The sequence below is a fragment of the Fukomys damarensis genome, unplaced genomic scaffold (assembly GCF_012274545.1).
Source record: "Fukomys damarensis isolate Sample0158 unplaced genomic scaffold, DMR_v1.0_HiC HiC_scaffold_3, whole genome shotgun sequence".
In the NCBI taxonomy this organism is placed as follows: Eukaryota; Metazoa; Chordata; class Mammalia; order Rodentia; family Bathyergidae; genus Fukomys; species Fukomys damarensis.
In genome coordinates, this window is record NW_022900915.1 from 39,416,942 (window position 1) to 39,439,032 (window position 22,091).

Here is a 22,091-nt window from a genome sequence, read left to right on the forward strand (position 1 = left end):
CGTGTTGGAGGCTCCCCAGTATCTACTTCACCCACACACACAAACCGAGTACAGCAGTCTCATTATTTCTTATGCACTGAGTGGCCTCACTCCATCAGAACAATCCCATTCCGCTGCTGCCTAAAATGGTGAAGAGGGGCTTTAATATCCCACGCTCAGGGTTTTCATTAATGACAGGAAAGCTTACACTCTAGCTCTAGTGCTATCTGTGTCTTAAGATCACAGAAACTCATCTGAAGAAGAATCCAGTACACAGGAAGCAAGGTAGAGCAAAACTAAAGAGAAAATAAGCCAGAGGCTTGATTCAACCATATCTGAAAGCCAAGTTCCTACGTTATTTTTCTGACACAAAAATTAAACATATTTATGGAATACAATATGATGTATCAAAATATATTATGTTCACTGTGCAATTTGTTAAAATCAGAGCAACCAGGGGCCAGGGATTTTTAGCTCAGTGGTTCCACTGCCTGCCTAACAACCACAAGGTCCCGAGTACGATCCCCAGTATGGACGAACCCCAAAAAAAAAAAAAAAAAAAAAAAAAAAAATCAAAATCTAAGCAACCACATCTGCCTTAAATATGCATCATTTCTTTTTTCTTTTGTGGTTAAAAAAAATACATTCAAAATCCTTTCCGCGAGCTCTTTGAAAATTTCCAGTACCTTATCATTGTTGCAGTAGAACAGAACTTGTTACACGGACCTAACTTTACTCCATACCTTAGAGGAGCCTTTCTTATCTATCCCTGCCCACTACTCTCCTCTGATAGTCACCATGCTACTCTCAACTTCTATGAAGGAATGTTTTTAGATGCCACATGAGTAATACATGCTGTGCGCCTAGCATCCTTCACTGAACAAAAAGCTCTCTAGTTCTTGTCACAAATGCCAAGATCTAATCCTTATGCTGGTTGAATATTATCCCATTGTGTGTATATCACATTTTGTCTTGATCCATACATCAGTTGATAGGATCTTTCGTTGTTTTTATTCCCTGATTATTGTGAATACAGCTACAATAAGTATGGTATGTAGATGTCTCTTCAACAGACTGACTTCACTTCCCATGGCTATATACCTAGTAGTAGGATTGTTCAATCACATAGTAGTTATATTTTTATCTTTTGCAGGAATTTCTACAATAGTTGTACTAATTTACATTACATTAATAATGTTGTAAGAGCCTGGTCCCTTTCTCTCTCCTTCTCAGTCTTCCTTTGTACTTAAACGATTTATTCATGTCTTCATTCACTGCTTACTATTTCCATGTATCTGCTATAGGACTTTACTTTAAAGATCACCATGAAAGTTACAAAAAACATCTTTTCTTCTTAAGCTAACTTTGTAAAGTTAGGAAAACATATAGTAAAAAATAGACTCTACATTTACACTTCATTCCTCCCACCTTTTTAAAAATTTTTATTTCATACAATTTTTATACTGCCTTTCTCTGAATTACCGCAGTTATTTTTGTCTTATCAGTCTTCATACTAAAGATATAAATGATTTACAATACTAGAACATTCTAAATTTCTCAGAGTTATATAAGTTCTGGTAGTTTCTTCTTACTCAGCATTTCTTTCCAGCTTGAAAAACTACCTTTTATATTTCATGGAGGGCAAGTCTGGTGGGAATAAATTCTCTTAGCTTTTTTCTTCTGGAAAATAAATCTCTGATAAATCATTAACATTTCTTCTGTGTTTTCCTAAAGCTTACTGAGTTTCCATAAAACAGCTATTTTGAATTCTATGCCAAAGAGTTCACATGTAACAGTTCCTATGTGATTATTTCCAGTACCATATTTTTTCCATTAGATCAGATCATGGTTTCCAGAAAGTTCCTAATGCTGCTGACATATGACAATATCTCCACACTGAAAGAATACATATTCATTCCTGTCTTCATAATCTGGGTTTGTTCATGCCTTTCCTTCCAGAAATTCCAGGCAGGCTGTTTAAATTCTCTAACCTTGTGGTCACCGCCACTATTTCAGCACTAGATGGTGCCCCAAGCCCATGTTTATTACAAAACCATAATTGGTGTGCCATCATGCTCCATGTTAGCCACCTGTATTGTTAAGAAAGGGGAAAAAAAATCTTACATAATTTTAATTAAGTCATTCGAAGTATTATTAGTGGTGGCAAAGAGAACACATGCTATATATAGACCAAGATAAAGTTCTGCTATAAGAAATACCATTCCAAAGATTTCTATCTATTGTAGTAGAGTGGAATTTCATACATGCCTAAACCAAGAAAAACAAAAATTTTCCTACTGCTACATGATTTTATGCTATAAAAATTGGTCTTGTTATGTTCTGAAATAATGTGAACACAACTTCTATTTTATTATTAAAACCATTCCAAGTCAAGAGTGGTGGCGCACGCCTGTAATCCAGCACTCAGGAGACTGAAGGCAGGAGGACTGCTTCAAATTCGAGACCAGCCTGGGCTACACAGTGAGTTCCAGAGCAATCTGAACTACATAGTGAGACCCTGTCTCAAAAACCCAAATAATAAATAAACAAACAAACAAATAAATAAATAATTTTAAAAATAAATAAAACCATTCCAAAAGAAAAACAGAAAACCAATTTCTTACCTTCCAAAGAGACTATCATGAACAACATAGACAGAACATACACTGAGATCTATTAATCCTTTTGGTTTTGTAGCCCGTTTTTCACTTTCAAAATAAATAAGTTGGGCATCACTGCCCTCTAAGATAAAATACAAATTCTTCCAACGTTTTCCTTTGCCTGTGAAAAAATAAAATTTTCCTTTAGCCAAACAATGAACTATGAAATCAAATATATAACGAACTGTGAAATCAAATATATTAGAATGAAAAAAGTTATTGCTAAAAATAAAAATTAGACATATCTCAACTTTTATTATAAAACTTAATTTTTGTTTTGTTTTTCTTTTTTTTTTTCTGGTACGGAGGATAGAACTCTGGTCCTTGAGCTTTCGAGGCAGGAGGCGGAACCACTGAGCTAAATCCACAGCTATAAAATTTAATCTTTAAACAGTAGGAAAATGCCAATAATGTCTACAGAAAAAGTCCCTGTTTTAATACTGCTTGTTTTAATGAATCACAGAACAAATGCGAATATAATCTGCAGATATTCTATGATGGTTAAATTTTCAAAATTCTTATTTTGGAATAGTTCTTTTCCAGGTTTAAAGGAAAAATTTCTTCCACAACACTCTTAGGGTCTTCCGCCATTCCTTCAATATGGCTTAATGTCAGACTGAGGTAAGTACGTTGAATAAAAGCATCAATACAATCAGGTATCGATACCATCAGGCCAGATACCACAGAGTTTCTTTTAAGAAAAGCATGGGTAGAGGAGGCAAAAAAGCAAATGCCTTTTCTTGTCCTGAGGGTACTTGGAAATATATAAACTTGTTTTCTAAAGCCCTGAATTAAAATGCGGACTTAATGTAAGAACTCTAAATTTTGAAAGAGGCTTAGACAGAAACTGTAAACAAATGAAAACCAGCAACTTGTGTCAAAACAACTTACTAAATATCACAGTAAGTTTTACTCTTGAAATTTACAATGCTTCTATAAAACTGGTAACAGTAAAAGAATTATGTCCTTAACCTTAAAATTTCACTTACCCTTTTTCAGAAGATAACCTTTCTTAACAATATTTTTATAAAAAGCATCCTTTGTTTTACGACGAATTGTATTATAGATTTCCTTGCCATCCACTGTTTCATTGAGTACTTGTTCTTGATCCTAAATTTTTTAAAATATAAAATTTCATGAATGTTGGAGAAAACTGAAGCAAAAATATACCAAATTACCAAGTAAAAATCAGAGAAAGTGTTAATACAAAAATAAAGATGTATGTTAACAGATAAATAAGACAGCATTTGCTTCCAAAATTCTCAGGTTTCCTTCACACATGTCAAGAATATAGATAAGGATATTAGAGAAAAGCTTATAGAGTAATTATATATGCTGCTATATGGTCTTGTATGCCTTTTTAAGGATTTTGACCTCAACTTCAAATGAAATGTACAACATCCAACTCAAATTTTAAACGGATCCCTTTGACTACTGTATGCTGTTAAGAAGATGAAGATGAGACACAGTGAGATGCAGTCAGCTTTAGGTGGTAGTTATATTCTCAAGCCAGAGTTGGCAGGAACTGCTAAGAGGTTGACGGGGGAGAAGGGGAGGAGGGAAGGGGAGAGGGAGAAAGGGAGACAGGGAGAGAGGGAGGGAGGGAGGGGAGAGAAAACAAGGAAAAGACAAAGTCAAAGACCACTAATGCCTTAACCTCTCTGGCCAAAGTTTCTCAATTTGTAAAATAGTCATGACAGTGTCAACCTCATTAAACTGTTGAAAAACTAAATGAATCATACGTACAAAAAGCAGAGCCTAAGAGTACTCAAAATGGTTGGTATATTTATTGGAGTGTGTTGTCTCAAAAGGCTCCTTCGTTTTCTCTAGTTCCTGTCTCAAGAAGTGACTGTTCCAGGGTTCTGGTTTCCTGTTCCAGGAGTCTGGGTATGCTGGGCCACATCAGGGTGGGTGTGCCAGTTTCACCAGTTTATTATTTGTTCATTAATAAAATGCTAAAAGGACAGGTTAGGGTTTGGATTTCCCAAACTTCTGCTGCAATTTACATTCACTCTAGGACCAACAAAATAGGCCACAAATAACACTTAATAGCTCTTCTGTTACAATCAAGTTGGTTCCTAATAAGCACTAGTTATTTTTGAGGCACTTCCTAGGCAGTTTCCAAAGGACAGCGTGAGGTTTGTTCAGTTATGAAACAATAACGAAGGAGTGAGGCACTGTGAATATGTGAAGTTTTTTGTTGCTGTTTTGTTTTTTTGAGATAGGAGGTCACTAAGCTGTCTAGCTCAGTCTTGAACTGATGGGCTCAAGTGATCTGTTTACCTCAGCCACCCAAGGTAGCTGGACTACAAGTCTGAGCCACCACACGTGGCAATGTATCAAGTAATTCTTTTTTTTTATTATTTTTTTGAGATAGGGTCTCACTGTCTAGTTGAGACTGACCTGGAATTCACCATGTAGTCCAGGCTGGTCTCCAACTCAGAGTGATCTTCCTGCCTCAGCCTCCCCAGTGCTGGGATTATAGGTGTGCACCACCACGCCCAGCATGTATCAAGTAATTCTTAAAGCAACTTAGTAACTTAATGCATTAAAAGTTTTTCAAATGTCATGTGTTATTGACTTCACTAACTACAAAAACCTATATCCAAAAATTATAAGAATAAATTCAGGATGAAAACAATTATTTAATTTGTGGACATATAAAACATGGATTTACAAAACAATCAAAATGTCACTAATTTAATCAGTCAATGTGGATGAGAATTAAGGATATAACAGTGGAACTGCTGGCAGGATCGCCTGCCAGGAGGAGAAACTCCTGGCAGATAAAGGTCCTTCTGACCCCTACTAAAATACTGCTCCTTTCTAGAAAGCCCAGTACCGTGATCTGTTGTTTTTTAACAAAGTCGTGTCTACACGTGTAGTGATTCGAACAGTGAGCAGCAGCAGTCTTCCAGAACCGCTGCCAAAACAGTACACATGTTCACCACAGATATTAGGAAGTCATCAAGGAGGGAAAAGCCGGATGCAGTGCCACACACATGCAATCCCAGCTACTAAGGATAAAAAGGAGGATCGCAAAAGTGAGGCCAGCAAGGGCATCTCAGTGAGAACCTACTTCAAAGTAAAGTTTTATTTATTTATTTATTTATTTTTTGGTACCAGGGATCCAACTCGGATCCTTGTGCTTGCAAGGCAGGTGGCAGAACCACTGAGCTAATACCCCAGCCCTCAAAGTAAAATTTTAAAAGGGCTGGAGAAGTAGCTCTGTGGTAGACAGCTTGCCTGGTGGGAAACGATTTCAACCCCAGTACCACAGAAGGAGGAGGTGAAACCTCACACTGATTTTCAGTTAGCAGTGTTTAAGGAGAACCTGACATGGACAGAGAAAGAGGCACACAGAAACATAAAACATCTAGTGTCAATGCAGGCAGGTGAGTGCTTCCTGCTGGAGAGCAGACAGGCATTCATTCAGCTGATATTTACTCAGTAGTGTTTCAAGTACTGTTGGCAGCATGGTGAAAAACAATTCAATGGGGAAAAAGCATTCCACCATCACAGAAAACCATGGAAATGCATGTGACACAATTATGATTGTTGAATTTATATTTAGCTTCAGAATAATCATTTCTCACTCAGGAACTGCAATAACGAATCACAGATACAACAAATCTGAAACCAAATAGCTTGTTAGTGGGAGGAAAAGTTGAAAAACTCCAGGCATTACAAACTTGGTACTCACAATCTTTCTCCTTTTCTAAGTGCCTGGCGAGTAAACACCACTTCCACATAGAAAAATCTTAATTGCTTCTCTGAAGAACCTTTTCCTAACCTCTGAAACACCCTTATGCCATCACATTTCAGACAGTGCAATGAGTGAGAAACAGACTAATCACCCTATGCATTAAGCAACCAGTAGTAAAAGGCTCTCTTGTGCAAGGCCAGTCTTTCCCGTCGTTTCGGATTTTCTTCACTCCTGCCTTCTCTAGGACCTGTACCTCAGGTCCTGCCACTACCCATACTCGATCCACCACTGCTATGGCTGCTCTCACTCAGCGCAAGCAGACACGCTCCAGTTCTCCTGCCATAAAACTGGAGGCACAGAAAGAAAACAATTCAGAAGCCCCTTGGTCCCAAGCCTTTTCAATCATTCTTTTTCTAACCTACAAATTCGTCCAGGTAAGCCTGGGTGTTGTTACTTATATATACATCTCCACTTCCAACTCCAAACAGTCCACCCCATGACCTAGTAAGTGCTTGTTGGCTTCTATCCCCACTGCTTCTAGTCTCAAAAAGTCACCAACAACTTCCTAATTATCAAAGAATCAACATGGACAAAAAAACTCAGAAATTCTTACAATTGCTAATTTAAACCAAAGTTAATTGAACACATGAAAATCTGAATGATCTAGTTTTGAATTTTATCCAAAATTCAGTTTTAATTACATGAATGTCTATAAACATAACAAACTTTAAAACAAAATTCTAGTTATTGCCAAAAAAAAAAAAGAAAAGAAAAGAAAAGAAACAACACTGACCTGCATTGGTACAGGTTCCTTAAGATAATACCCTTCAACAATCTGTTCTTTTCGATAGTGATCTATGATGTCCCCAATACTGTTAAAATAAAATAAAAATGACATAATTTATCTCACAAAAATATAAATCTTTTAAACTACAAGTAAATCCCTTTACCAAGGATTATGTATTTGCAGGTTGTTTTTCAAGCATATAATGTGAATATGTTAAAAGAATAATCATCTTAACAGTCATGTATTTTAGAAAAATAACATCCCCAAATATAAGATTCTGATTTGTCATATACATAAAGTAGGCAGCCCAGTCAACAGTACCACACTCAGTCACCATACATGAGAAAATGATTGATTAAAAGTCCACGTTTTCAGTTATTGCTTTTGTTTTTGTTTTTTAACTATGTAGAGTTCAGGTATCCCAGGCTGGCCTGGAAAGCACAGTGATCCTCCTGCCTCGGCTTCCCAGTGCTGGGATTCACATGCCTAGGACTTTTTTTGTTCCTCTTCATACAAGAGTCTATAGAGGACTTCAGAAAATGAGCAGGCATCAGGAGCAGGTAGAAACAAAAAACAAAAAAACCAAAAGACAAAAAGAAAAAAACAAGGAGCTAATTTTACCTACATGATTATCACTGTATTAGGAAAGGCTTACTGATGGTTCTGATAGAAAGTACTATCAATTCTTCTAAATACTGAGAAATGCCACAAATAAAGCAAAACTGAAAATAAAAATGACATGGTACTTCACCAATTTTAGCATGCTATAATGAGTTTAATACACTGAATTGTATTCCTTGATTATCAGCATCTCACTTTATTGACCTGAATACCGTATTTAAGTTCTGGAATTTTAAACCTTCCTGTAACATCCTGGAAGAACAGTATTTTCAAATACCTAGGAACCACTTTTCCAAATGGATCTGGTCTAACCTAGCTCTTGACTTTTTTTTTTCCACTCGTTCTTCCTATTGATACAATAACTGGAGTATGTAAATGTGTATGTATTACAGCTCCACATATATTTACCTATACTAAAAAATTATTTTAAATCAAGTATGTTAAAAAGAAAAAAACCGTTAAAAAAATGACAAAAATGAGTCTGGATATAAACTAAGTATCAGAGGCTACAGTATTTAACACAAGGAGGTATTGTGAAATTATGTCTAGTAAAAAGGCATTATAAAAAGGAAATTATTATTATAAGGTTATCAATTTTAAAAGAAAAATACAGTAACACACAAATCCAAAAGTATTTGAAAGATAAAAATAGGAAATATAATTTGAAAGGAGCAGATGCCAGCAAAAGGAGGACTCTGTGTTTTAAAGTTAAAAGCATCAAATTGATGAAAATCAATAAGCATCAAAGGTTTGTGGCTCACAAGCTGTAAAGTGCAGTAAATCTTGTGCAGCATCTCAGTGCTATGATATAATTATTTCCCATGAGCTGAAAGAACACAGCTCATGGAAACTTGTGAACTGATTCAGAAGGTCTAGGAGCAAATTAAAAATGTGTAATGATGGACATAACACAAACACTTAGACATCCCATGAAGTTCCAGCTATGAAATTAGACCTTCGCCTCAAAAAATAATTTTGCAATAATTTGAAAAGAAATACTACGAGTACTTTTTTATTGATGAACAAAGACGATGTATTTTACTGATTGTCTTCAGTAGACTAAGAATTTCCACCTTTGTAAAACAAAGGTATCCTAAAGAAGTTTAAGTCAATAAACAAACTTTGAAACAAATCTATGTAAATTATTTTTTTATAAAAGTCTTAATTTGAACACATTACTTCAATTAAGAACATGTCTTTAATTTATAATTTTACTTGCCAAATCTCTAGAACACTGATCAGGGAGAAATATTAATTTATTTGAAGCACAAATTGCAGCTTGCTGTATTTCACTGAGGATATTTAGAATCCAGACAATAAGGCACACTCTCATTCAAGAACCTTGTATTAGGAGATGTGCAAAAGCACCCAACTGCCTAGACTTGTATCTTTCATTTGATGCTTTTAACTGCCTAATGAACTTCTGGCAAGCAAACAAGAGGGTCTTGGGATTCTGTTTTGTTTTCCAGAGGAACTACCCTCCTGATCTGTATGTACACTCACTCCATGGCCAAACTGGAAATGAAAGAATTCTAATCGGAATGGAGAATCTACAGTGGGACTGAGACATGAGGCGAGCAAAAGGCAAATGTTGATGTTTTTCTTTTTATATATTTATTTTTGTTTGATTTTTTTTTTTTTTTTGAGACATGGTCTCATTATGTAGTGTAGGTTCGCCATTAATTCAGTACAAGGGCAGGGCTGGCTTCAAACTCACAGCAAACCTGCCTCATAGCCTCTCAAGTGCTGGGATCACAGGCACCAAATGTCCATATTTTAAAACAAAAGAGGGATCTGTATGTAGTGATTAGGTATAGGGAACCTTTTCATCCAGAAAGGATTACTTTTTTGCTTTTACAGAGAAAATACTGACATTCAAATAGTTTCCTCTATTAATTTAGTTTCCTAATCAAGCAACTAAAATTCATTGTGGGTTTTAGGAGAAGCCAAGAGCTCATTTTGCGGGTGAAGAGTAGTAACCAGTTACAACTATGAGAAACAGCAATCTGAGAAAACCCCACTTGCAAGCTACCATTTGTATAAATCTCAGGTAACACCTGAGGAAACTTTTTAATCCCTTTTAAAATCACTCATTGATAAATGAATGTAATATATTTTCCTTTTAAGTTGTATGTTTTAACTCCTCTTGAATATATATTTGTCAAATTTGTTACAAATAGCTTATATATAATTTTTTAAAATCAAAAATTATTTTGGAAAGCAAGTTAAAATTTGTATTCATGTCCGATACTGTCTCAAGAATTCTTGAACATGTTTATTACTAAATTATATATTAAAACTCAGGAGCTTCTATATAATTTTTGACCTAATACAGTATCAAGATTTTGCTTATTTTTGCCAGTAAGAGTAAACAGAAATTGTTCATAATTTACCTGTTATAATATCGGCCTCCCATCATAAACTGATTGTTTGGTGTTGGGCATATTTTAAATCGCTGAATATTTTCATTGGTCCGAAAATAAAGTGAATAATCACCAGGAGTATTATCTGAAGGCCTCACAAGAAAACTGCAGACCTGGCCAACTGTAAAAAATTAAGTTGTTAGTTTTATTCCCAAATTATTAAATTAAAACAAAGATGTTAAATGATATAAAGTATACTCAGAGTCATAAACATATAAATTTTCACTGGGAACATTTTTAAAAGACTTTCCTGTCTTTTACTTTTGCTTGTGATTCACAGCACTCATATTGCTTATCTACATTATCGGGGTTATATCTTCACCATCCTTATTCCATAAAAGTACACAAGTTTTGTGGCAGTAACTTCTGGTATATAATGTCTCTATGAGTCATAACTCATAAAGAATAACCTAACCACTGGTAGGAGACAGAAGCTAAAACTGCTATATTCTGTTTGTAAATCCACTCAAAAGAGTCCAAAAAAAGTTAAATAAATTTTGCCTAGGAATACAATCCGTATTTTATCAATATTTCAAATCAGTAACTACAAAGCAATGACTGATAAAAGAGAACAGTACTAAAAGTTTACAAAGGTAGATTCAAAACAACTGAAATACTTCATAACAGTATTATATTAATACACATTCTATATTTTATTTAACAAGTATTACCTAAAAAAAAAAAAAAGACATAAAATCTTGGAAAAAAGACACGTAAGAGAAAATTAACATATATTAAGTATTTTCGTATTACTTTTAGATAAGACTTTCTGTTATCTTTAACTGGCAATGACTTAATACTGAAATGCTTTCTCTTTTGCATAAGTCCTAATGAGATAGAAAAGATTAGGAGCTGATTTGGTGGGGGGTAGAGAGGTAAACACTGAATACTGGATGTAATTTCTTATAACTTATTAATGGTTCCAATCATATGGCCACAGCACTTGCTATCAAGTAGCTTCATGTTCAGTACAAAAAAGTAAAAAAAATTTTAAATTAAATATTCACGGTTTACATACACTAGTGAAATGACTATGTCACTTAATATAGGCTAAAATGGAAGGGTCAAATCTTGGTGATAAGAATCCAGGATACTCTCTCTGTATTTCTTTTAGAATATGATAGAAAGTACATACAAAACTGTATATGCAATTGCCATATGTACTTTTCAGGTACGAAAATCCCACCTGATTCCCAAAGAACACATGAATACAAACTAATGTAAGAAATTAAAGCTTAGCTCCTTTTCATGTTTACACACCTAAAACAAAAATAGGTAAATCAAGTACTTGGCAGTACAAGTTCCAAATATAAACTTGTATTATAAATTCACTAAAATGAGTATTTCTGGTCCCACCTTGAAAGCTGTGGTATATCGCTATTTGGCCAGTATTACTACCATATAGACTAGCATGTTGATACTTTGAACTTACTAACACAGGATAATAAATTAAACACTTCAAAAACTGACCCCAATAAAGAAAAAAAAATATTAATCTAAAATGAAAATTCAGACAGCTTAAAACAGTTAATTCAGATCACATTTTTAATAATCATTAAGGTTTTCATCATGAGAATCTAGTTTACCAAATCCATAAACTATCCAACAACTTGTGAAGAATTAAGAGTTCTGAATAACACACTGTGGGTTAAATCTGTATTAATTCAGTGTTAACTAGTTAGTTAGAATAAGCAATAGGATGATTTTCACTTTGAATAATAAATCTATGATACGAGTCAGTTTTTACCCTTCATTTCCCTATAAACTGAAGAGTGTTCAGAAATGTTAAATTAATACATTTTAAACAAGGGTCAAGTATGTGATTCCATGAATGTATAAGATAAATATAAGAACATCTGTTTTCCTGTAGTTTAATGGCAAAACAATGACAACAGCCAATACCCAATTGGGACCTTGTCAATGATGGTATTTATAAATTAAAAGCTTATGGTCATTAGAAGAATAATGAATATTGATACCTGCACATATAAAATGATCTTCCAATATATACCCTAACATGAAAAAGGTATGTTGTATGTTCCTATGAACATGTGCACATGTACGGGAAAAGAGTGATACACACAGACATCAAACACTAGAAACAGAAACTCTCCTCAGGCATTACATCAGGGGAAAGGGTGGGAACAGAGGATGGGGTAGAGGAAAACATACTTTCTGGAGTTTTGTGCTGCATGTATGCTTGTACTAAAAACACCAGATTCTCACCACTGGGCAGGAGATTATAATATGCATAAACATTAACTGGATGCCAAGGCAAAAGTGGAACACGATAAATGGGTGACTTATGTTTTTATTATTTCTAAGTAAAGACGTTTTAAGAAGTTAAGTGAAAATAAAAAGTACCTGTCATTAGTAAAGTATAAGCTTCTTGTTTGGAAATCTTCCCATGGAACCATCTTAAAGAGAACAAATAATATATATAAATTAAAAGTCCTTCATCCTGCTGTCACAGGAAACTAAACAACTGACCTAATATATTCAAATGATACATGAAATAAATAAAATGTAACTGATCAAAGTATTTTATTCCTGTTACATTTAAGTTACATTCTGTGAACATATTATGTTTATTTTTAACAAAATACAGAAAACTAGAGACTACTGAATAAAAACTACTATTTGCATATGTAACCAATATAAAAATAATGCTGACTTTAAACCTGGTGATATTATATGCTTCACTGCTCCCTCTTCCTTCTTTTAGGAGATGAGCACAGGCAGAGCCCACTCTAGAACTGCACCCCTAAAACACAACCTACAACCCATATTTCTCACAAGGTGAATTTCTTGTAACGTGATAAGCTCTCTCTCTTCTAATAAAATCAATCTGTTGATGCATTCTTTATGTATTTTATATTCTGTATTCTAAAATTAAGCCTTTGCAAATTATGAATAACACACATTATGAATAACATTCAAGACACATGGAATTATGAAAACTCAACTATTTAAACTTTACTTTCACACAAAATGACATTTAAAAATGAATTATGACTTATTAAAGTACTTCAAATCTCCTGTTTACCCAAAGGTATATTATCTATCCTGCTACTGACCACATTTTAAAGCTAAGCTGACTATCCCAGTTTACTTCTCCGCCACTTTGCTACATCTTCTTAGGGTCTACAATTATTTGTAATAATCAGTTAGGGCACAAATTGGAAAGTATGTAAGATTAAACTATCTAAGTGCTCTAAAATCTGAGGTTACAAGTTTAGAGGTTGTTCGCATTGCTATACATTGCTACCCATTGCTCTTTCTGGTGAAAGTATGAAAATACAACTAAATTTTTACCTTTTCACCTGAATTCTCTTTTTAACAGTACTCCAACCATTTACTTACTACTCAGAATTCCTAGTGCTTCTAGTATAGATGATGAGTAAGGACAAGTAACACATACAATGGAAGCAGTGTAGGCTGCCTTAACAGGCAGTGAGTTTCCCCCTTACATGCAAACACCGGCTAAATGATCTACTCCAAATGCTAGAGCAGAATTGCTACAGTTTGAGTAAGAGTTGGCAAGCCCAATCGTATTTTTTTCAAATATGCCACAAAGGCAAAAACGCCTCCCTCTCTAAAGTGGTTTAGAAGTTACCAAGATTCTTGCTAGTCTCTGGCTAAAACATCAGTGTTATTTTTTTGAAGCTATTCATAATTATGTAAAGTTTATATAATCCAGAGACAGGGCTTGCCTCAATGTTAAGATGAGGAGTTGTGGGTGGCGGGGAGGTAAGTCCTTACCCTTAAGCATTCCCTGCTCTATTTGGCAGGGTGGGGACTAATCGTGTATAAGTATGAAACCAATGCAGACAGAAAATACGGAAAGCAGAGTGACGGGGATGTGAAAGAGTATTTTGGAAATAACAGACAAGAGCACCACTGCTTTAGGGTGTTCAGGGAAAAAAAGAAGGAAGAATATTAACTGAATATTTATCACATATATGATTTATCATTCAGGAAATAATGATAAGTGTTTTTTTGTTTTGTTTTGTTTTTGTACCAAGGATCGAACTTGGGACCCTGCACTTGCAAAGCAGGTGGTGGCACCACTGAGCTAACCCCCCACCTGAGTAAACAATGGTAAGTGAATAAATGGAAGGGAATCATGGCCTAGGAAGCATCTTAAACAAAGATAAAAGAGGGGAAAACCAGTATTATGTATCTAAAGACCTACAAACTGCAGAGTATAAAACTGGAAATGAGAAATACCAGGGTTAGGAAAGGACACGAATCAAATTATATATGGTCTTTTGAGGCTCAGCCACATAAAGATGACGGAGACTCAAAGATTTTAAATGAGAAAGTGATATCATGTAAGCTACATTTTAGAGGTAGCATTCTGGTTACGGGAAGAGAGAATCTGAGATTAAAGACTCAGGGAGCCCGACCTGAAGGTCACTGCTATGTTAGGTGCAAGGGCCTGAAATGGAACACAGTTGCTTTCCACTGAGAAGACACGCATTCAAGAAGTAAGTTAGGAGACAGTCGTAGAACTTGGTATCTCCATCATGCGAATGTTCTAACTGCTTCCTCACAAAGGGAACTCAGTGATGTGACTGAGGGTACTTTTAAGAATTTAAGATGCGTCACTGTCACAGTCTCTGTCCAAAACAAACCAACAATGCATATCTAGCTTATGCTAAAACACCAACTGGGTAAAAAATCACAAAGTTAGGAAAATGGGAGACTGACAACAGCATTAAATAAGAAAGATTCCCCAATGAACATGCGATTTAAACTTCACACGGCGAAAACTAGTATCTGACCTAAAAATCTGAAAATAAATCTATAGTATTATTTGAACTAAGGATTAAAATGTAGACTTTAATTTGTCTTGAAATTCAGGAAGACTTCATAATAGTAAATTGGAATTCTACGTGACTAGACTGGGGGTCACTGTAAGGAGGCAAAAACCTTTCCAGTTCTCTACTTCCCACAGCCCTCCCTAATACCAGGAGTGGTGTGTCAGGTACTACTTCTCACCGCTCCTAAAACGGCAATTTAAGAGAGGAGGGAAATAGCTCTACATACCCAGATATCTGTCAGAGGGAAAATAACAAAGATCAACATGTATTATACCAAATCGAGTTCATCAGCTTACATTCTGACAGTTCAAGCACTATTCAGAAGCTGTGGATTCTGATACAGTAGGAGATGGGTGCCTCGCACTAACGCAGCCAACTAGGTCTGCTCTCACTGACCTGATGGAACCTCTTGCAGGTAAATGCAAGAGTAAGAAAAACCAACTCAGAAAATACACATTCTATTTAAGGAAGGGCAGAGAACTAAATAGGTGACTCCAAATGTAAATTTCCATTTAATATCTTCATGTTTAAAGAATAGAAAACAGAAAAAGAAAACATTCGAGGTAAGCCTTAAATTCCACCCCAAAACACTAACAGGATTGTTAAGAAAACGTGTTCTATTTGAAAAGTATACACGGTCAGTAAAATAATCCAAATAAGATAGAATTGGGATTGATAGTTAAGATTTTTTTCAGAAACCTCATACATATAAAACCAGCCTTAAAGGATTATGAAAATAAATATCCTGATGAATTTTACTAAAATTGTAAAAAACTATGATCCTAGAGTAAAATTCTTTGATGAAAACAAAAGTGAAATAAAAACCCTGGTCTTAAAAAATTCCTAAAAGATATGGCCAAAAAAGACAAGAAATACCATGATTAAGAAATAAAGAAATAATCGCTTCTCGGCCTTTTGGCTAAGATCAAGTGTAAGAAATAAAGAAATAAAGAAAGAAATACAAAAATAAAGAAAAATGTGAGGAACTGTGACATTCATTAATATTTAACAGAAAGTCTTAGTTTGGTGATACATAAGTGCAATACAGGTATAGGCCATCATTTATTTAAAAATAAGAATTTATCACTAAGTTCTTAAGAAAATATTTATACATCAATTCTCTGAGTCAAATAGAAATATGTAAGCCACTTCAAGAAATATTTTAAAATATATTTTGGCCAGTTTCCAATTAGTAAGTTCACAATATATTTTTTTTTCCTTTTAATACTTAACACAAACTCACATTTTGCCTTCATGTGGATCTTCTTCCCGGCCCTAAAGGGAAGACATTAAGACAGTTTTTTATATAATTAACTCTTGACCTAGTTTTATTAAAATTCATAAAACTCGTATCTTCAAACACAACTGCCCAATGCCCTTCCCGTTCGTGTGTTAGAGAACAGATGCTCCTCTTCAGGAATTCTCTCCACCACTCTCCACCCTCCTCTTCCCACTTCACTGGCACGAGTCTAGGTCAGGCCATCTCCCGAGTTTTAGACGTCACCATTAGCCCAGCTACAGTAATTACTTCTGTGTCCCTCCCCGCCACTTCACCAGGGTTTATCAGTTTCAACAACAGCTGGGCCCTGCATTATAGAGAGACCAAACTTAGTCATCACATTTGAAAAGCTAAACCTTTAATACCTCTCTGCTGTCTGCAGAGTCCTCACCCTGCAATGGAAGTCCTTCAGCACAGGACTCGAGGACACCCTCACCGTCCCACACTCCCCATTCTCAAGGCCTCCACACCTTACCACACGCCTGCCAGTCTACACTACTCACAGCATAGCTTATGTTTTACTGCAGCTCCTGGGATGTCCTTTCCACTCACTGCTACCTACAAGACTAAACCTAAACCATGTAAGAGGAATCAATCGCAATGACACCTCTCAAGTGGGACATTTTGAGCCTCTAAAAGTGCCTATTAACTTTTGCTTTGAATATAAAGGATCCTCATTTTATCATCTTTTGAATTTTACCTTACTTTGTATTCTATTTTGGTCTTTTAAGATACACTTACGTTATTCATTCCACAAGTCTGATCCACTCTTTGTTAATTACCACAACTACCACCACCACTACCACCATAAACTCCAACACAAGGCTGGGTTTACACTTTTCACTGAATTTCCACCATGATGTGCTTAGTACAGAACATGGCACTGGGATGTCAGTGAATAACGAAGAAAAGAACAGAAAAATAGGTTAGCTCTTCACAGATTGAGTTAGTTCTTTCAATTTGGTCCTGATTCATTAAATCAACTAAAATCAAACACTAGATAAATGTCTACTATATCCAAGGCAGCATGACAAGAGACAACTGTACAAATCAACAGCACCATCACTGGCCTCTTAGAGAAGAGGTTATATAATAAATTAACTGTACACAGTGTAACGAAATGTAAAACTAACAAAAGGATACGGAAACGCAGGAGGAAATAATTTAGCCTAAGAAAATCTAAAAAGGCATAAAATCTGTGAAAGGGGTGACAGCTGAATGGAGCTGATAACGATAAATGGAATTTTATATGACATCTTGCAGGGCAGGAGGAGAAGCATCTACTGAGTGCCAACTAATGCCAGGCACTAGTCCTGGCAATGGGGACATACGATTCTGTGCCAGAACAAAATCTCCTTCTGAGCACATATGATGAGGTTAAAACTGAAAGGAATAAATGTGCCTGGAGAAGAGTAATTAATTACAATTTTTAGAGAGGATGTACCCGAAATCCAATTACTAAACAAATATCCGAAACATCATCTCCACTATGATGATACCCAAGTAGTTTTCAACTCACAAGGGATAAACTACCAATGAAGCCCACTGTAAAAAATTATTCTAGGGGCTGGGGATTTAGCTCAGCGGTTCGGTGCCCTGCCTTGCCAAGCGCAAGGACCGGAATTCAATCCCTGGTACCAAAAAAAAAAAAAATTCTAAATACTGAATAAAAATTGCTCACTGGCCTAATTTGGATTTCTTTCACTATTAATTCAAAGTATGACTATACTCACTTTTAGTAACCACATCACACTGTCCACTCTCACTGAGCTGTTGGCTTTTCTTCTTCATTCCTTGTACAGCATTTATGTTAGATAACATCCCCTTATCCTAGATTGGGCTATTACTTACTGTTTTGCTGCAGCTGGTAGGTAACTTTTATTTATCCTTATAAAAGCTCATCTTGTTCAGTATGATCCAGAGTTCCAAGAGCTCAAGTTCAACTATACTTTAATTCCTTTAAATCATCAGGATAGGGAGGAGGGTGATGGCAGAGGGAAACTGCCCCTAAAACTTCTAACCAAGAAATTCTGTGGGACAAGCAACACAGCAAGATGCTTCAGCCAGAGCACTTCTTGCCTAATGTGAAATGAATACCTCTCCTAATGTTGGATAAAGAATACTATTCTAGGAATACTGAGACATCACAGGTTTTAGCATACATCAGATGCATGATATAATTTTAAAAACAAGAGTTTTGATGTTTATAAAAGATCACAAAAAGCCATTGCATCGCATCCCACTAGAAAAAGGGTGAAATCCAAAATAGTGATGTTTAATTGACTTCAGCGGTACTGAGTACGGCCTCTGAAGTAGAAATACTGCTTACATGGACCTGCTATTTAAACATGTACATACATGACAATTTCTTTTTTGTGCTAAGCTAACTATAAATATGTTATGCAATGGCAAAAAAAGGGGGGATTTCTAAAATGTAGAAACATGGGATAATATCTGTGTAATACAAGTGAATTTTTCCAAGGTTACTGGAAAATTGTATGCTTTTTTGGAAAACAAAGAATCTGAAATCAAACATGTACAACGATTTGACATTCTATGACTATTTAGACTAATTTTATTTATTAGAAAGATTAAAAGGGCAAAAAAGGACTAAAAGAAACACAAATGTTGACATTTTTACTTCATAGAAAGTCATGAAAACTTTCAGAAAGTTGACAGCTACATACTATAACATACTAGCTTATCTGTGTTTACAGACAGCATTTTAATGAAAAAAAATCCTTAGAAACTTATAGCTATGGTCAAGTTCCAAATTTAAAAGAACAACTAGATTAGAAATTCAGTAGGAAAAAAAAAAAATACAACTTACCACCTCTTCTACGAGGTCTTCAACAATAAGGCCTTGTTCATCTGTCCTGAGGTTTGTGACCCACATCCATCCATCTTCTAACTCATTATGAACAATGAACATATCTCCTTTCAGAAAACTGAAACAGCAGGTATGAAGTTATTAAAATTAAACATGGAAATTTAAATAGTTATATACCACAACACGGGAAGTATACGATACTGGGAAAATGCATGGGACTACATCAAATACACTAGATTCTTGTCCTGTTTCTGGAATTATCTATGACAATAAAGACCTTCCATAAGCTGAATCTAAATTCCTCCTAGGTAAAGCGGATTTGATATGGGTACCTGTACTATCTACACTGCTAGGTTATTATTAGATATAAATTGCAATGCTTGCAAAGAGTAACTATATATGTATTGAAGCTTTCAAGGGACAACTTCAAGAAAACTGAATTGAAAAATTTTTAACATTCAGCGACACAAAGTTTCAGATATAGGTTACATACAGAATAAAAACAAAAAATAAATACATTATATGTATAAAACATATAATTCATTTAGAAAAGTTTATTTCAGATAAGCATTATCCACTTTATTATGTAGATGCTTATGTCAGTGAACATTTTTCTTACAAAAAACATTAGGATGCTTTTAATTTACTCAACAAGTACAGCATTCTTTCTCTGAAAGTGGTAGCAAGGTATGAATTACTAGAAAGCATAAAGTTTCTTTTTAAATTTCAAAGTAGGAGGATGCAGGCACAACTTAAATTTCCTGTCATTGCTACCAAGATGCTTTTAACCTCCACATCATCATGGGAAACAAGTGCTGATACAGGACATCGATATAAAATCATCAGTAACTGCTTCAAAGTGTCCTTTCAGGCTCAAAGAAATGCCTTCACAATACTGACGGTCTCCAGATTGGCTGGAACCCTACATCTATGACCCTAGCTGCTATATGTGATTCAGGCTTAATATCCACAAAGTTCTAGTAAGTAATCTTTTCTTATACACTTGAAAGCTTTGTTTTCTGTTTCTTGGACAGGTTTCAGAGAATAAAATGTGTACACAACGCTTTTTTCTGTTTTTGAGTAACTGCAGAATATTAGATTCTATCTTGGTTTTACTACCCTCCTTAGTGGTGGCCAATATCTCCCTAGCTGAACAACAGCAAACATTACCACATAACCATATAAATTAACCACACAAATTACTCCTTCCCAGAACCACCTAAGTATGCCCATTAAAGAATGATCATAGCTCAGCGGTTCAGTGGCTTGCCTCGTAAGTGCAAGGACCTGAGTTCGACCCCCGGTAGCAAAAAAAAACAATGATCATGGCGCTGGGCTGCAGCATGAGTGCAGTGTGCCTGCCTGGCACACACGAGGCCCACACCACACATGCACACTGAGAAATCATCATGTGTGCAAACAGGGTTTATCTGGACAAGAACTAAAATAGAAATGAAAAAGGGTGCATTTCATTTCTTAGTCAAAAGCATCCAAGAGTTTTGCTCTTGTTTTTTAATTTCATGTTGATATTGCTATGCTAACTTTTTATGGAATAAAAAACAAAAACTTAAAAAAATAAAGCCTACCAATATAAACAATGTAAAATTCATTTTCCCACAAGATTCTAAATGTTTCATTAACTCATATTCATATTTAGATGTTTTTGCTCTAACAATAAACTCACAGGTACATACAAGTCTAAAAATAAGACTCCACCATGCAGATTTACAGTATATTTAAATTAAAATGTATATATTCTATTTCTCTAAATTCCTATCTTCCTAGATCAGCAGTTCTCAATTGGGGAGGGGTGCCTTAATAGTCTTAAATATTGATATCCTAAGCAATTTTTATTTGTATGGATTATATTTACTATTGATATTTACCATATAGAACCTAAAGCATAAATGTTTTTAAACATTAACCGATTCCTTTATATCTCATTACACAAAGAAGACAATTATTAATAACTTTTACAGGTTTACTGACAGTATTTTTGTTTACATTTTTAAAATCTCTTAATGTTTGGTTTAACTGAAAATTTATGGATATTCATGTGTTTCTAAATTCATTCTATTACTATATGATTTTTTCCCCTAAAGTATATTAAGAAAATCTGGCTTTCTACAAATACATATGTACTTGTGAAAGGGAATGAATATTTTAATAACCTTTTCAAGTAATTACAGACTTCTATGATGCTACATCAAAAAGTCAACAGAGCTGGTACCTACTTGGAGTTTAGCTGTACTGTGGAATCTAAAATTGTATCAAGGAACTAACTTCCTATGTGTAGTCTAATAAACATCCACTGGTGTACTTTGCATCTTAAATCTCTACCCACACATAATTTTGTAACACCATGCACTGACCATTTAGAAAATACTGGTTCACTGAGCTAGGTAGATCTTCTAGTTGTTAACACATTAATATGTACAACCAAAAACATCTTATTCTTTAATATCATCACCAACCACATCAGAAAGGTGAATTATTTGTGACACTCAAGCTCTCTATGACCAAAAATACAGAGTTCCTAAAATTCTAGTTTTTTTCTTGCTCAAAAAATCAATGTTTGTCACTGGCAACAAATATGGTGATTATTTTCATGGAAATAACAGTTCCACTTTGTTACTTTTCAAAAAGAACATCTAAATACTGGAGTCCAAATAATAAGTTTGCTTATCCATCCTGCTGTCACATAAACATGGTGTGCATAAAAGCAACAGCAAGTTTAGCTCTCAACTCACTGCTTTTTCTCAAGACAATGAATTCTGCTACAAAGCAGAAGTGTTTTATACATATCTCCCTTTCATTACAAATAGTATTAGAAAGATGTAGTCAAAGGTTGACATTCAGTGAAATGAATATTTTTAGTGCCTCATGAAGCTCATGAAGTGAAACTTCTTAACTGTGAGTCACAATGAAGAGTGTACGCTTACTATAGCGCACTGCCACGATTTCTAAGGCACCAGCACAT

General features: G+C 35.0%; 1 protein-coding gene across 1 annotated transcript in view; it reads right to left on the reverse strand.

Annotated features, from left to right (window-relative positions):
* The window catches only part of Rasa1 (RAS p21 protein activator 1), a gene marked incomplete at its 5' end in the record, with an annotated part of 90,977 nt that overhangs the window by 28,167 nt on the left and 40,719 nt on the right, over nt 1–22,091 (reverse strand). The window contains 7 exons of the mRNA XM_033765668.1: nt 2,604–2,760; nt 3,629–3,749; nt 7,139–7,217; nt 10,147–10,297; nt 12,541–12,593; nt 16,246–16,277; nt 19,112–19,229. Of these exons, the coding sequence (XP_033621559.1) occupies nt 2,604–2,760; nt 3,629–3,749; nt 7,139–7,217; nt 10,147–10,297; nt 12,541–12,593; nt 16,246–16,277; nt 19,112–19,229 (711 nt within the window). The remainder of the gene's footprint in view (nt 1–2,603; nt 2,761–3,628; nt 3,750–7,138; nt 7,218–10,146; nt 10,298–12,540; nt 12,594–16,245; nt 16,278–19,111; nt 19,230–22,091) is intronic.